The sequence below is a fragment of the Rhineura floridana genome, chromosome 18 (genome assembly GCF_030035675.1).
Source record: "Rhineura floridana isolate rRhiFlo1 chromosome 18, rRhiFlo1.hap2, whole genome shotgun sequence".
NCBI lineage: Eukaryota > Metazoa > Chordata > Lepidosauria > Squamata > Rhineuridae > Rhineura > Rhineura floridana.
The window spans coordinates 27,844,098-27,860,687 of NC_084497.1; the positions used below are offsets into that span (position 1 = coordinate 27,844,098).

Sequence of the window (16,590 nt, forward strand, 5' to 3'; positions counted from 1 at the left end):
GTGTGCTGCAAGTTGTTGGACTCCAACTCCCATCAGCCCAACCAACATGGCCAGTGGTCAAGGATGATGGGAGTTGTAGTCCAATACCATCTGAAGGGCACCACCTTGGCTACCCCTGGCATAAGCTAAACTGGGATGGTTATTATTGTTGTGACTACTACTACATTACATTATATCCAACCTTCCCTCCCAGATCACAGTCCAACCTTCTAAGCCCTACACTACACTGGCTCTACTGGAGCAACCTTAGGTGAAAAATCCAGCATGGGCATTGCAGGATCAGAGGACGAACAGCCTTATACATTTATTCTAGAGGCTAGGTCAGTGATTGGGAACCTGTAGCTCTTCTGGTATTGCTGAACTCCAACTCCCATCATAAATTGAGGTGGAATCCTGTAAAGACAGAGATGTGTCCAGAGTTCTCATGGGGAACTCGGTGGGTAGACGGTCTGCGCTGGGCAGGATTGCTCTCCCCTGGAAGGAGCAGGTCTGCAGCTTAGGGGTACTCCTGGTTCTAACATTGTCACACTGGAGTCTCAGGTGGCCTCAGTGGCTAGGGGTGCCTTTTTACAGCTCCGGCCCCTTTTGGACAGAGATGACCTGGCAGCTCTCCCTGCTCTGGTAACTTCCAGATTGGATTATTGCAATGCACTCTATGTGGGTCTGCCCTTGAAGATGACTCAAACTTCAGCTGGTCCAAAACACAGCGGCCAGATTAGCGGCTGGGGTTGCTTTTAGAACTCGTATAACCCCAGTTCTAAAATAGCTGCGTTGCTTGTCAATTTGTTCCTGGGCCCAACTTAAGGTACTCACGTTAGTGTTTAAAGCCCTAAATGACTTGGGTCCCAAATATCTGAAAGACCACCTCCTTCCCTACAGGCCCTTTTGGTAATTCTGCCCCCTCGGAAGCTCAGGGTGGTGGTGGCCCCGGAGAGGACATTCTCTGTGGCAGCCCCTAAGTTGTGGAACTCCCTCTTCACCGAGATGTGCCTGGCCCACTGTACAGTTTTAAGCAGATGCTGAAGACACACCTCTTTATCTTTGCCTTTGTCACCTGAGACATACATTTTTGGGACCTACCTTACTTTGTGATTTCAGGTTGTTTTTAATGCCGTATTTTAAAATGGGTGAAGGGCAGGTAATAAATGTTCATCATCGATCATCCCTGAGCATTGGCCATGCTGGCTGGGGCGGATGGGAGTTGTAGTCCAACACCATCTAGAAAGGCCTTGGAACTGGGGAGTTGCTTCTCCCACCGCTGGAATAGCACCACCTTCTTTAGGGCTTTTCATTTGCTTCTTCTACTCGGGCTAGGGGCTCAAGCACGTTCTTGGCATTTCTCATGCTTTCTGTCTACCACAGGAGTGGATAACGTCAGGTTTGGGGGTCAAATATGGCCCTTCAGCACTCTTTCCATGCTACACCTCTTATCAGTCCACACCCTCTGTTCTCAGTGTGTACTTCTCAACAGCCCAGCCCCACTCCTTCGAGTGTGATTTTGCCTAGCTTCATTGTGTTCAGGAGCAGTGATTGTCTCTTGCATTCCTGGTTAGAGGATAGAAAGGTTTGTGTGGTCTGTGGCTATTAACAGAAACATCTATCTTTCATACATTTTCCTTCACCCACTTTTGCCTCTGGCCTCGCTCGCTATACACACGCGGCCCTCGGAATGCAAAAAAGTTCCCCACCCCTTGTCTTCCAACCACAGGGACTAGCCCCTTGCTGTCACTGAAAAGCTCAGACTAACCCTCTTGTCACACAGCAGGAAGATCCGGGATGTTTAGTAAAGAGATATTGCAGCCTTTACTGAGCATCACTAAAGCTGAACATTTCTCTGTCCTTTCCCTTCCTGGCACAAGAGAAGCAGGCGAGTTCTACATTTAGCAAGAAACACAAGCTCCAATCAGCGGAACACATAATTGCCAGAATTACAGAAAAATCTCTCTTCTTTTTTTTTTTTAATAGGAAACAACCGCTAAAAATGTGAGTCAGACTACATGATGGAAACATTGCGGCCAATCATACAGTGTAAAAGAAAGGCGACCAAGGTTCAAAAACAAGAGTCAAAGTACCATGTGGTTTGGAATAGCAGCATCCAAAATCTTGCACCAGTCCAGCTTCCAAGTGAAAATGTTGTGCCACAGGGGAAACGTACGAGGGAAGTGGTCAGCCTGGCCTTCTCACTCCTGAGCTGCCAACAGAGAACAGAATGCTGTGACAGCCAAAATGATTCAGAGAGAGAGACCAAAAAGTACATGTTCACAGCAATTTCATGTTGTTTTCCCCTTAGCGGGTGAAACGCCATGGGCCTAGTGCCTAGTCACAAAGGGGGGTTGTGTTGAAACCCCTGATAAAACTTAAAACTCCCCCCCACACACACACTCTGTTTAAGCAGTGCCTTGTCTCTTGTGAAGGGCTTTTCCCAACTTTGGGACTTCGAAGCAGCAAATCACCTGGCATCATTATGATGTCAGATGGTTGACAGGCGGCCAGTCCTGCATGCCCATTCCTGATAAGGATCTGGTCCATAGAGCTGAAGACGTTCCCTAGGGAATGATAGGCCCAGTGGGATTGCCTCTATTACCTCCACTATTGTAGGCAATGGGTTTATAATTTATTTATTTTTTATTTGATTTATATCCCGCCCTTCCTGCCAGTAGAAGCCCAGGGCAGCAACTAAATCCAACTAAATCTTACTCAGAGCAGATCCATTGAAATGCATGAACCTAAGTCAGCCACGTTCATTAGCTTCAGTGGGTCTGCTCTGAAGGGGGCTAGCATTGGCTGCAATCTGATATGCTTAGCTGCTGGGAATCACAAGTAGGGAAGGAGGGAGGATCAGGGTTACAACTGGAAAATCTCCCCAGATTAAAGATTCTTGTGCAGATGAACAAATCAGCATCCACCTCAAAAGTGCCTCTGTGTGGAAGCAGAACATCTAAATCAGGGGTGGAGAAGCTGTGGGTTTTCCAGATGTTTTTGGACTTCAATTCACATCAGCCCCAGCTGGCACGACCAAAAGTCAGGGATGATGGGAATTGCAGCCAGGCAGTATCCGAAGGGCCACAGGTTCCCCATCTCCGATCTAAGGGTTTGATCCATCTATGTTACACGCAGAGAAGATCCACCATTAAAATTAATGAACGTTCATCAGTCATGTCCAATAGCTTAAATGGCTCTACTCTGAGCAGGACTATTACTGGATACAAATCCTAAATCTCTGCAAGCCACCTGATGGCAGCCTGTGACAAAGGGCAAATAAAGAGGCCCTCTTATACACACACTCATTATAGAAGTAGATCCCATTGAAGTCAATGGGCCTCATTTCTGAGAAGGCATGTACAGGATTGCACGGTAAAGGTTGTATCCAATTAAGTTGTACTTGAAGTAGACACACTGAAATGAGTGGACCTAACTTAGACAACATCCGCATGAACATTTAAAGCACTATTTAAACAGTCACAGCTTCCCCCAAAGAATCCCAGGAAGTGTAGTTTGTGAAGGCTTCTGAGGGTTGATAGGAGATGCCATATTCCCCTCACGGAGTGACAATTCCCAGAGTTCTCCGGGATGAGGGACCGACTGTTTAAACCGCTCTGGCAATTGTAGCTCTGGGAGGAGAATACGGTTCACAAACTCCACTTCCCAAGATTCTTTGGGGGAAGTCAAGACTGCTTGAAGTGGAATAAATGTATGGTATGCATGTGGCCTTAGTCTTGCTCATTCACATCAATGGGTCTACCCTGAGGGGGACTAGGATTGGATACAACCTGTTGTCTCCTACCTGCCAGTGCGGTTCATTGGAAGTCCTGTGCACATTTGTATAGAGGGCTTTTCCATCCCTTACTTATGAAGGCAGCCACCCAAAGGCCCACGAAAAGCACCACCACACACGCTTCTCCTGCTTTCTCTCCAACGGCTTGCAGGCCTGGTGGGTGAGCAGAGCGCATTTTTCTGCTCCATGGGCCTCACGTTTGTCTTCCTCCCAACAGAGCGAAAGGGGAAAGGTTAGGAAGGGGGGGTAGGATGCAGACACGCATTCAAGGCTGTCTCTGCTGTGGCAGTGATGGGGCGGGGGAGTGCTGTGGTCACTGGAACAAGCTCCAGATGAGGTCCACCTGGAACATCTTGGCCGCCGAACGACACGGCAGCAAAAACTCCGTTGCGGGAGCTGAGCCGATTGCCCGGAATGGGCCCCTTTGCATTCTCTGCCAGGAGGGAGAAGGAAGACCCCACATGCTGCCCCATTTGCACCCTTCCCTGTAGATTCCTGTCTCAAGAGGACAGCCGGCTCTAGCTCTTGCTGTGGGTTTGCAAAGAAGGGGCCGAGAAGCATCTCTGCGTCTTTCTCTCTTGCCTTTTTAAAAGCGGAGGCCTCTCTCCGTGCGCTTGAGTCAGCATTGCCCGTTGGAAAACCCGGCCTGCAGCTCCTGGCAGACGGATCACAGGGTGAACCACAGAGGCCGTCATATCTGCCCTGTCTGGCTCACGTTCATCCTGAGCATCCCCAGTTCCTAAAGTGCCAATCCCAAATGCGTGGCTAGATGTTCCGATGAGGAGGGACACACGTCCTTAACCGTGATGCCCTTCCAGCCGGGGACACCACTGTGTTTCTGCCCCCTCATTCCCCCTAGCAGTGGTGGAAAATAGAAAAGCCCTGCCGAATCAGGCCGAAAGCCATCTAGTCCAACATCCTGTTCTCACTGTGGCCAACCAGAAGCTCCAACGAGAACTCCGCAAGGCAGGGCCCCGAGTGCGACAGCACTCCCACTTGCGATTCCCAGCGGCTGGTATTCAGAGGTAGACTTCTCCTGAGATTGGGGGCAGTACACAGCCATCACAGCCTTACACCTCCATGGCATGAATGTGTCTAATCCTCTTTTAAAGCCATCCAAGTTGGTGGCCACTACTACCATCCTGCAGAGTACGTGCTTGGCGTACGTAAGGTCCCAGCTCCAATCCCTGGTAGGCAGGGAAGACTTCTTGAAACCACGGAGAGCCACTGCCGCTCAGCCTAGGCCAGCCGTTCCAAAGCATGGTGTCCTTCAGATGTCGTTGGACTCCAGCTCCTATCGGCCCCAGTCAGCCTGGCCAAGCGGTCAGGGGTGATGGGAGTTGCAGTCCAGAACTAATCTGGAGGGCACCAGATTGGAGAAAGGCTGATTTTCATCGGGACACCACCCCTTTTCCTTGACCGCTCGGCGTGACACTTGGAGTGACGTTTCTTGTCAGTCCCCCACTTCTGTTTTCTGCTCCAGCATCCTGCTCACAAACCTCAGTGCCAGGCCAGGTACGAGAGAGAGCTAACTCAAGTTAAGCCTTCTTGAGGCACTTTCTCCCGCTTTTTGGGATTAGTCCGACAGATGCAGCTGCCAACAGGACACTTCTCAGGACAACGGCCAAGGAGGCAGCCAAGATCAGCACGTAAGATTAGAGCTGCTGGGCACATCGCTTGAAGAGTGACCCTTGCAAATGTCAGCCTGATCTTGGATTGCTTTTTCTTTTGTTTATGTTGACTTCTTTTTTTTTAAGAGTTCCAAGCTAAATTAGCTCATGGGTTTGTTTTTCTTGACATGAAACAGCATTGACACTCGCCCTTTTCAGCTCCGCAGCGTCATCCTGAGTCAGCCCGCTCGCTCAATAATAAGGGGAAGAGGCTCCCTGCAACCTTGAGAGAGCGCCTGAGCTGAAGAGCTTTTCTTTCCTCTTTCTTCATCTGCTGAAAAACATAGCAGACCGTGTGGCACTCACTGAGAAAGATAACACAGTGGCCTGTGGTATACATGACTTTAAAAAGAAGGGGGGGGGACCCTACTTAACAGGTCTCTAGACTGCTACAGCCGCTAGCCGGAAGTGCAACTTCATTTTTGCAACCATCTAAAGAGCAAATTTAGGGAAGGGCCGTAGCTCAGTGATAGAACATCTGCTTCGCATGCAGAAGGGCCAAGGTTCGGTCCCCGGCATCTTCAGATAGGACTGGGAGAGATTCCCGGTTGAAACCCTTGAGAGTTACTGCCAGTCAGCGTAGGTGATACTGAGCTTGAGAGGAAATGGCCTGACTCAGTATAAGTCAGCTTCCTCTGTTAAGGGAAGGGATAGGGCTGGGAGAGACCCCTGCCTGGAACCCTGGGGAGCTGCTGCCAGTCTGTGCAGGGAGTACTGAACGAGATGGACGAATGCTCTGGTGTGGTATAGTGAAGGGCTGTGGCGCAGTGGTTACAGCATCAGTTTTGAACGCAGGTGGTCCCAGGTTCAATCCATGGCATCTCCAGCTGGGGCTGGGAATATCCCGTCTGAAATCCTGGAGAGCTGCTGCCAGTCAGTGCAGACAATACTGAGCTAGATGGACCAGTGGTCTGACTTGGTTTAAGGCCACTTCTTGTGTTCCTGTATCTTAAGGGGAGGGCCGTAGCTCAGTGGCAGAGCACCTGTTTCTCTGCTTCTCTGTTTTTCAGCCTAAGCCAGGGGTTCCCCAAAACAGTGGCCCATGGAGCACCAGCTGCCCAAGAGCTTCATCGAGGTGGTCCGTGGCATGTCTACATTAAATATATCGATTTGTAATTGTTCTTTTATTTCTTGCGCTGCAGTTTATTGTGTTACAATGGAATGTGAATTGTAATACAATAAAGCACAATATAGGAAATAAAAGCAGCAATGAAATACAGTGGAAAAAATGATACAGCATTTAGCGTAGCAGATTACAATCGCTGCAACATGCAGAAAAATAACTGAGTGGTCTGCTAAGACCTTCAGTAATTTTCATAGGGAAAAAAAAATATTTGGCAATCACTGGCATAAGGAATAATGTTTCAGGGCCGTTGCAGCACTCGGGTTTTGACAACCGAGCTAGCTGTTCAGTTGGTGCTGGTTTAGCTTCCTAGGTCTTGCTTGCATTGTACCCAGAATCTACTGGAGTACTAAATGCCACAGGAGAGTTGAAAGGGACCTTTGGCCCTCCAGCTATAGCTGAACTACAACTCCCATCATCCCTGGCCATAGACCGTGCTTGCTAGGGTGGATGGGAGTTGTAGTTCAGCAACATCTGGCGGGCCAAAGGCTCCCCACTCCTGCCATAGGATGTTCTGGCACACCACGCCTCCAAACAGCCTTGAGAAATCAGCAGGCAGCGCAGACTATACTGAGCTAGATGGACCAATGTTCAGAACTGGTATAAGGCGGCTCAAAGCTGGCCACGGATACTGCGAACCTTGGGAATGGAGATCTCTTTCAGGACCTTGAAAGTCTGGACTAAAACCTGGAGTGGATTCCACTGCCCCACTGACATGGCACCATCAGCCACCACTGACCAGAGGTCTAGGGGAAGGGGTGGGGGGACCTCAGGGCCAGGGACAAAATGCAGGCCTCCCTACCTGGCCCTTGGGATTGTGCCCAAGCCTCATCCTCCCAGGCCACAAACCTCCCAGGCCCTGCTCTGCGCCTTCTTCAAGTGATTTTACCTGGCTAGAATGCATCCTTGAACTGTGATAATACCTCTGTCTCAACTGGATGGAGGACGGGGGGGGGGGGTGTCTGATCATGCTTACTTTTTTTTTTGCCACACCCACCACTGGCACGTGGCCCCTTGCAGGTTGTCCATGAGGGGAATTTGGCCCTCAGGCTGAAACAGGTTTCCTTAGGATCTACATCTAGAGGCCTGGCTCAAGTTAAGCCCCAGCTGACATCAGAAATATCTTCAGGGCAACCAGGAAGGTCAAGGAAGCTTGCCTATGAGGGCTTGTCTCACTCGGGGGAAATCACTTTGCTCTTAAAAGTGGCACGGGGCAGAAAGTGAGCGAGAGGAGGCTCACGGGCCACAATCCACCGGGATATGCTGCATAAGCCCCATAGAAGTGAACCAAGCGATGCAAGAGCTCATTTTGATATACTGGAAGCGTTCTTGGCCGATCCCACCCCACGTTTATTATGCTGGAGATACAGGAATGGAGGAGGGCAGTTGCCCATTCCTTGATCTGCCTCAGATCCCTCCACTCCACCACAATGCCCTCATGATAGACAACTAGTTGCATCCAGAAAATCTCCATAATGCAAAACACTCTGCATTTTTTTCAAAAGAAAAACCCACAGATTCAGGACTAGTTTCAAACATGCATTGTTGGAAACAGCGTTTGTTGCCGGGCATGACCTTCCCCATCCATTTCGGGTCTGTGGGTGGAGACACAAGGGCCTCGGGGGGGAGCAGCCTTTCCCCACGGCACCATGGAGCAGAAGGGACCCCGAGCTGGGAGGAAGGGTTTCTGGTTAGGGCAATAAATACAGCAGGCCAAAGATGGCAACGATGACATTTAAAAAAAAATACAATCACTATTGGAACTTTTAAATATTTTTCCTTTTTTAAAAAAATCTGTTTCCCTTTGAAGCGTCTCCCAAGCGGGGTGACCCAAGGCCCTCTCCCAAGGCGGTCTCTGGGTCCACCTCCGTCAGCCAGGAACGGAGGCTCCTCTGCCCATGTCACCGGCACGTATGCATCTCCGCAACACGGTGGCACTGTTTACACTTGACAAAGCAGCACCAGTGGAACTTGCAGCTGCACCGCTCCACCACCTCCACCTCGTCCGTGTGGAAGCCGCGGCCGCAGCACATCAGCTCGCAGCCGTCGATGGCCTTGGAGGTCTTGTTGCAGTGCCGTCCGCTGGTGCCCAGGACCCCGTTCCTCAAGTCGTGCTCGCAGAAGTCGGGGCTGGAGTCCAGGTAGACCAGGTCCTCGTCTGTGTGGGGCTTGAACTGGGAATTCTTGGGAACCAGCACTTTGGTGGAGCCGATCTTTCTCTGCTCAACCTCTGTGGCCCCGTCAAACTTCTCCTTCAGGACGTTGCCCACCTTGCGGAACGGAGGTATGGCCTTCCAGCAGGTCTTCACCTCGCACGAGCCCGACACGCCGTGGCATTTGCACTCCACCCGCATGTTGTTCAGGATGGCCTAGTTGGGGGGGGAGGAGCAGAGATTTATTGATTCATTCATAAAAGCATTTCTCTTCCGCCATGTTGTCTCATATCCAGGCTTTGGCTATAACTTGCACTTGGTTGCCTAAAGAACTTGATTGGTGCCATACCAAAGTACAACGTTAATACAATAAATCATCAATTGCGCATAATCATTAAAGGGAACGGCTAATCAAAATTTGTAAAAAATTAAGCAACTGCAGAAGCCTGCCAGCATAAAACGGCAGGTCTCTAAGAGACACCTGGAAGTCAGCGGCAAGGATGCCTGTGGGATCTCTGCTGGAAGCGTGTTTCACAGCATGGCACCAGCAACACTAAATGCCCAACTTCTGGTTGAGGCCAATTGTGCCTCTCTAACTGCACTCCTCTGATGATCTCAGTGATTGCACTGGGATATAAGGGCTCAGGCCATCCTTAAGGTATCCTGGACCCAAGTTGTTCAGGGCTTTGCATATCAACACAAGAACCTTGCCAAAAAATGTTTGTTGAAAACTAAGGGCCGTAGCTCAGTGGCAGCGGATCTGCTTTAAATTTATTTATTTATTTATTGCACTTGTATACCGCCCCATAGCCGAAGCTCTCTGGGCGGTTTACAGCAATCAAAAACATTAAAACAAATACACATATTTTTTAAAAAAATTAAAACACAATTTTAAAATTCAAAACAATATAAAAACAATTTAAAAACACATGCTAAAATGCCTGGGAGAAGAGGAAAGTCTTGACCTGGTGCCAAAAAGATATCAGTGTTGGCGCCAGGCGCACCTCGTCACAGACATCATTCCATGATTTGGGGGCCACCACTGAGAAGGCCCTTAAATGCAGAAGGTCCCAGGTTCAAGCCCTGCCACCTCCAGTTAGGACTGGGAGAGACCCCAGTCTGAAGCCCTTTAAAGCCACTGCCAGTCAGAGTAGACAGTGCTGAGCTAGGCAGGACAATGGTAGTTTTCTGTGTTCCTAAGAACCTTGAACTGTTGAGGGCCTCCCTAAACCTCATAGATTTGTATTAGTCCCACGCCTCCCCTCTTTCCTTCTCTGTCCGGTTTAACTGTTGCTAGAATTCATTACTGCAACCAGGTCCCAGATCGATCATTAAGACCATCTGGGGAAAGCACTACCCGTGGCCCCCCGTGGCCCAGAAGCACCACTCATGTCCACCAGGAGTTGGGCCTTCAGTGTAGAGGGCCCAACTCTATGGAACCGTTAGGAATCAGGCAGGCACCATCCTCATGGAGTTTCAGGTGCCAGGTTAAACCAGTTTTATTTGCTGGGTAAATGCTGGGCTAACGTTTTCTTCTTTGACACATTATTGTTTTCCATTATGTATAGTGTATGTTTTAATATTTGCAAGTTGCTTTGCAACCCGGCCGTGGTGAAAAGAGGGGTATGCATTTCTAAAAAAAACAAAATCGTAGCAGAGGATACAAAATGCACCACACACGTGCACGCACGCACACACACACCTGTTTTTTCACAGTAAAGAAAAGGGAGTGTCTTTAAATACAGTCATATCTGGTATTCCACTTTCCGATTGATCATGGATTTTCTTACATTCTTATTTTTAAAAGGCACAATTTGCATGCACATTTTTTGCCTGCATTTTTTTTTCTTTGCTGGGGTTGTTTCAATAACCTTATACTGTATTTAATGTTTATGATCTATGGACCACATAAACTGAAGCTGACACGACTGCTTCGATCTGTGGAACCATACAGTGCTCGTTCTGCATCTGTTAGGACTCGGTCTTTCAAAGTGGCAGCATCTTGGTATTCTAGTCATTAGGGAACCAATTACGTCTGTCTCTGCAAGCATTAATTTTCTGCTGTCCCTTACCCCCTTTTAACATGAACATAACCTGCAATTTTATTCAGGAAGCCTTACTGTGGTAACTTACCTGGGCAACTGCCAGTATCCAACCACCTCACCAGGAGACCGATGGCTGGTGCATACCCTGGACCTCACTCTTAATTTTTTCCCCGTCTAGGCAACCACACCTAGCCTCCTTTTTAATTTTCCACAATGGCCTTGAATGCTGCTGCATTGAAACATTCTGGGAAATGCTCCAGATTTTGTTAGACTGACCCTCCAGATGTTGGACTGCAACTCTCATTGTCCCTAACCATTGGCTGTGCTGGCTGGAGCCGATGACGCTTCCAAGCCCAGCAATGTCTGCAGGGCCACAGGTTCCCCAGCCTTTTTGGCTGAGATCTTCATCCCACTCTGTCTATACTGGATTTGAAATTCTTTTTACATATGAAACCATTTTTCGTTTTTTAAAATAGTTTTTATATAAGTTGTAGTCAACTTGAACGCACATAACAACAACAATATACAATAATATATGAAATTATATCACTTTTTTCATTGCTAATGCTTTTATTGTGAAATTGCTTCAAGACATTTTCTGGAAAGCGATTCATAAATGGAATTAAACAAACAAACCCACCCCATTTTAGGGGTAGAGAGATTAAATGCCGAGAAAAATAATTTTGGGGTGCATTTTCTACCCCAATGAGATTTCCAACTTATGGTGGGCTGATCTCTTGACTCCAGATAACATTTGTGTCTGTGGAGTCAGAAGACGCGTGCTTGACAACAGCCAAACACCCAGAGCCAGAAAACACTTATTCAGAGGATACTTCTGTGCATTCGATTGCAATGCTCTTTGTTCTATGAAAAACATGATGCTGTTTTTACTACCCTTATCCGCTGGCATTGGCTGGGTACTAAATACACCCCAATGCATTTCTGGGACATTTTATGCCCCAACCGGGTTTTTGTTGTTTGTTTCCAGAAGGAAATCAGTAAGTGGCAACTAGCTGAAATTTGGGGACATTGTACAGGTGACAGTTTGCAACAATGTCCTAGAAAGACTACCCTGCAGGCCTACTTATGTGTACATTCCACAGTGAAAACTGCTGAGGCTAGGTCTTGCTCCACAAAATTGGATGAACTTAAGTTAGTTCATATCTGCTTGTCCTTGGCTACCAAAATACAGCCCCCTCCGAGAAATTCTTGCAACTGTGTCAGTGTTTTGCTAGATCTGCAGGGGTGTTTTTTTAATGTTGTGGGGATAACGCAGCCTTCACCAACCTGGTGCTCTGCAGATGTTTGGACTATAATTCCCAACAGCCATGCCGGCTGGGTCTGATAGGCGCCATAGTCCAAAATCATCTGCAGGGCACCAGATTGGTGAAAACTTGGATTATGGAAGGCCCTGAAGCCTGGAAAGAGGAGAGATGATGTAGGCTCACACACAGCGCAGTGGCCAATAGCTGTCCTGCCTGTTGGGGAAGGGCTATAGCTCAGTGGCAGAGCATCAGCTTTGCATGCAGAACCTCCCAGATTCAATCCCTGGCATCTCCAGATAGGGCTGAGACAGATTCCTGCCTGAACTCCGGGAGAGCTGCTGCCAACCAGTGTGGCCAATAGTGAGCTAGACGACTGGGCTCCTGCTGGGAGGAAAGGTGGGATATAAATCAGATGATAAAATAAATTAAAAAGGCAGCTCTCCTATGCCTGTTGGCACTCGTCCCTTGCTCATTTATCCTCTGGCTTTGGAAGAGCCAACCAGTTGTTCCCCACGTACTTTCAATCTTTTCTCTGAAGCCTTGAGGGCTAGAAACTTGCTCTTTTTCAAAAGCAAGCCAGCACAGGAAGCAAATGCACAAGCCACTCTCCTTACCTTCCTTCCAGCTTCGTTGTTGTGAAGGTTCATGAGTGCCCGGCTAGAGGAGCCCCCTTTGCTCCTCTCCCTCACATCGATGAAAGACTGAGAAAAGGCCACCCCGTAGGCAATGTTGTCGGAACAGCCAGACCACTGGAAGCCTAGAGCAAGGGGGAGGCAGACAACAAATGGCAGCGCTGATGCAGGGGAGGAGAACGCAGCTTATTTAGCATGACGATGCAAGTGAGGCGCTTCCCCTTCCTCCTGTCGGAGGCCCCAAGGCAGGTGTGGGGGAAACTCAGGCCCGGGGGAAGGGGGGAAGGCGGCCCTCCAGGCCTCACTGTCTGGCCCTTTGGACTCCATGTTCCTTCCCAATGTGCCCTTGAGTGGCGATAATGCCTTTTGCATGTCTGGATGGTGGAAATGTGTGTGTGAGTGTAGACCTCCAACTTTTGCTGGAGTGCAACCAGGTAAGAGTCACACCTGTTGCTCCACCCACTTTTACATCTGGCCACACCCACCACCGGCATGTTGCCCCCAGAAGGTTTTCCCAATGGGGAATGTAGTCCCTGGGGCTGAAAACACACACCACACGTTCTTCACCCCAGCTCCAAGGAATAGCTCTCTCCATGGCTGAGAGGCAAGGCCAGGTCCGGGGTTGAGGCAGCCCTCAACATGATCCATTCTAAGCGTGATTCATATTCATATACCCCATCTCACCCACTTTTCCACACAAAGAATAATTAACAAGACTGACACCAAAACTAGACAAAATCTGAGCGTGTGCACGTTCCTTCAATCCATGAAGGAAATGAAATTGCATATGGGAGACTAATAGCTCTAAAGAAAAGAGCCCCCTCGGTTTTTCAGATGTTGCATTCCTGTTTCCTATCACGCATGAGAGGGAAGACCTCTTCCATCATGGCGCTGCCCATCTGCCATTTTTAAACAAGCAGATGCATTTCAAATAATTTACAAAATTAAAAATATGCCCAGTTAAGACAGGGACTTTTAGCTGATCTAAATGTATGTGCATGGATGTTGGAGGGGGAGACTGACGGGTGATTAAGGCTGCAATCCAAACCTCCCTTAAACCAGGCTGGATTGAGCTGTGAGGTTGCTCTGATCGCAATAACATCTGGAGGGTTACCCCCTCTTGGCTATGCCTGGTATACGTGGATCAGAGAACATGCAGTCTGATGTCCTACTCCCTCCATTAACAGCTGGTGCTCCAAAAATTGAGGCATAATCTTGCACAATTTCAGAACGCAAGCCTGAATCATCTGTTGTGCAAACAAAAAAGTCAGGGTTGGGGTTTTTTTTGTTTTTTTTAAAAAAAGTCTGAGCATCCAAACCTTCAACCCCTGTCCTGTCTGCAGTCTTGAGAGGTACCATCCAACAAAAGACACAAAACGAGGCTGCAGGCTGAGCTCAGCTGTGCTTTATTCCTCTGTGCCCCCCTCGAAAAAGGAGAGGGGCAGGAAGAGGCACAAATTTTAAGTGGAACCATGTAAACGTAACAAAACAAAATCAACAGCAGGGCTGACCGGCTAAGCTGTGGCCTTCCAAATGTTGCATGACTGCTACTCCCATCATCCATGACCATTGGCCATGCTGGCCGGGGCTGGTGTCCAGCAGCATCTGGGGGGGTGTCCAGTTCCTTATTCCTGATCAACAGGCTCTTGCCATCGCTATCCAGGCTGTCACCACTAGCATCCCAACCTCCACACCAGTGGTGAGGAACATGCGGCACTCATGTTGTTGGACTCCAACTCCCATCAGCATGGCCAATAGCTGGGGTTGATGGGAATTGTAGTCCAGCAACATTTGGAGGGTCACAGGTTCCCCAGCCCTGTTTTAAGGAGTCCATAGATGGGAACCCATGCAGTCCTAAGCCTCTGGACAAAAAGCTGTCTTCAAGGGCAGCCCCACGCACAGCATCTTGTGGTAGTCCAAAGATGGCATTACAAGAGCAAAAAACACACTGACTTTGCTCTTTCTGTCTCTGAGAGGCTGTAAGCTGGTGCACCAACCTCAGCTACCAGACGATGGTCTGGGCTACAGAGGCCATGTAAGCCTCCAAAGATCTGGATGGATGGTCCAACGCAGGAGTCGCCAAGCTGATGCCCTCCAGAAGCTGCTAGATTCCGATTCCCATCAACCCATTGGCCATGCTGGCTAGGGCTGATGGGAGTTGCAGTCTGACAATGTCTGGAGGGCCGTCGGCACCTAACCCTTGATTTAGGCCCTGCAGCATGTCCCCATCCACCCCTCCAGCTCCCACAGATACACTTACCCTGAGGGCTGACCCCATGCACAGTGCGATCGCACCCACATTTGTCAAGTTCTCCGCTGCTGCAGGCCCTTGTCACGGCGAAGGCGACGCCAGCAGAGGAAATTGCATACACAAAGGCAGCCTCCCGGGTCCCTGGCAGAGTAAGCAGAGAAGAGACATGAGCGAGCACCTAAGCCGTGTGTGGACAAGTGAGACAGATCGGCCAAGAATCTCATGGCTCTACACCGGCCGAACGACCTCGTGGCTCTACAGGAGCTGCCTGATACTGAGTCAGACCATTGGTCCATCTAGCTTAGCAGTGTCTACACTGGCTCACAGCAGCCCTCTGGGGTCAAGTCAGCTGGCAAATACTGGCATCGCTTTCTACGACTATCTAATCCATCCGGGAAACTGCTAAATTCTTTGCCAGGGCATCTTCCTTGTGGCAAGGAGTTGCACAGCTCTGCTTAACGGAGGTCCCCCACCCCGAGTTAAAGGAAGGAGAAAAACAACATTAAGGCTAATCAACTGGAGGTATTAATTTAGCAATGCCGGGATGTCAGGCGTTGTCAGTGACACTCCTTTGTGAATGGGCACTTGTGCTTCCTTTTCATACATTTACGCTTTAATGTAGTTGTCTTGGAAACGGCATAATTACAACTCATTCAGAAGTTCTATATTCACTTGTGTCTGAAAAAACAGTTTCCTGTACCACAACCCCATAAAACAACTTCTCTATGAGGAAAAGCTACGTGTGAGTTTCCCCAGAGAAACTCCAGACACAGCCACGCATGAACTCTCTGTTTGCTCCGTTGTCTCCCCTCCGGAGGAGGAGGAGACGCAGTGGTGGTTGTGTGCATTCCTCCTTCCCCAATCCCACTGCCCTCATGAGGGTAGGTGCATGCAAAGGGAGTGGACTAAAGAGGGATATTGGTTTAGCAGTTCCCAATTATGTCTTGCAACACTCAGTTCCTGCCAAGGGCTGGTTAGACTGGAACAGGCCCTTCTGTCTTGGAGGATCCTGGCATGGGCGGCTGCGTTCTCACAGCCCCCCTTCCCAATCCCTAACAGCCAGGAGGGAAGAGCGCAAATGCCCTTGACACACACACACACAGAGGCGTAAAAGCATCTCGGCGGTCAGGACAGCACAGGCACCCAGGGACTCCAAGCCACGGAGCAGCGACCTCCAAGTTAATCGAGGTTAATAGCAGGCCTGAGGTTCCTCGGTTTTGCTCTGCAGCCTCCCGAGATGGAGACGACTTCAGTCGCTGGCATTTGTGGCATTTCCAGGGCTAAACCTTCAGAAGCACAAATCGGCTGCCCTCTCTGAAGACGGGGGGGGGGGGCTTGTGGAGGAAAGTTAAATAGGATGTTTGCAATGGCAGGGGCGGTAACCTGAAAGGGAGGGGATGGAGCAAGATTGGGAGAGATTTCACAGAGAACAGCAGAGGCCTCTGTGGGGTTTTCTGATTTTTTTTGGGGGGGGGGAAGGATCTGAAGGAGGCAACAAAACCAATTCTAGTCCTTAATCCTGGATTCTTGAATCCTCATACAAATTCATGGGAGGATAAAAGGTCTGATTTAGCTGCTGTTTCAACCATGTCAACGAAATAGAGCCTCCATGTTCAGGTGCAGTCTGTCTTTGAATCCAAACTCCTGCAAACAAGCAATGGGAGGAGGCAGTTGTA

The 16,590-nt window shown here is 49.2% G+C and overlaps 1 protein-coding gene across 1 annotated transcript in view; it reads right to left on the reverse strand.

Annotated features, from left to right (window-relative positions):
- Positions 1–1,927: 1,927 nt before the first annotated feature.
- The window catches only part of LOC133372304 (protein Wnt-4), a 49,732-nt gene continuing 35,069 nt past the window's right edge, over positions 1,928–16,590 (reverse strand). Inside the window, exons 3-5 of the mRNA XM_061600707.1 lie at positions 14,924–15,055; positions 12,646–12,788; positions 1,928–8,937 (exon numbers count right to left, since the gene is read on the reverse strand). Coding sequence (XP_061456691.1) covers positions 8,470–8,937; positions 12,646–12,788; positions 14,924–15,055 — 743 coding nt within the window. The 3' untranslated portion in view covers positions 1,928–8,469. The remainder of the gene's footprint in view (positions 8,938–12,645; positions 12,789–14,923; positions 15,056–16,590) is intronic.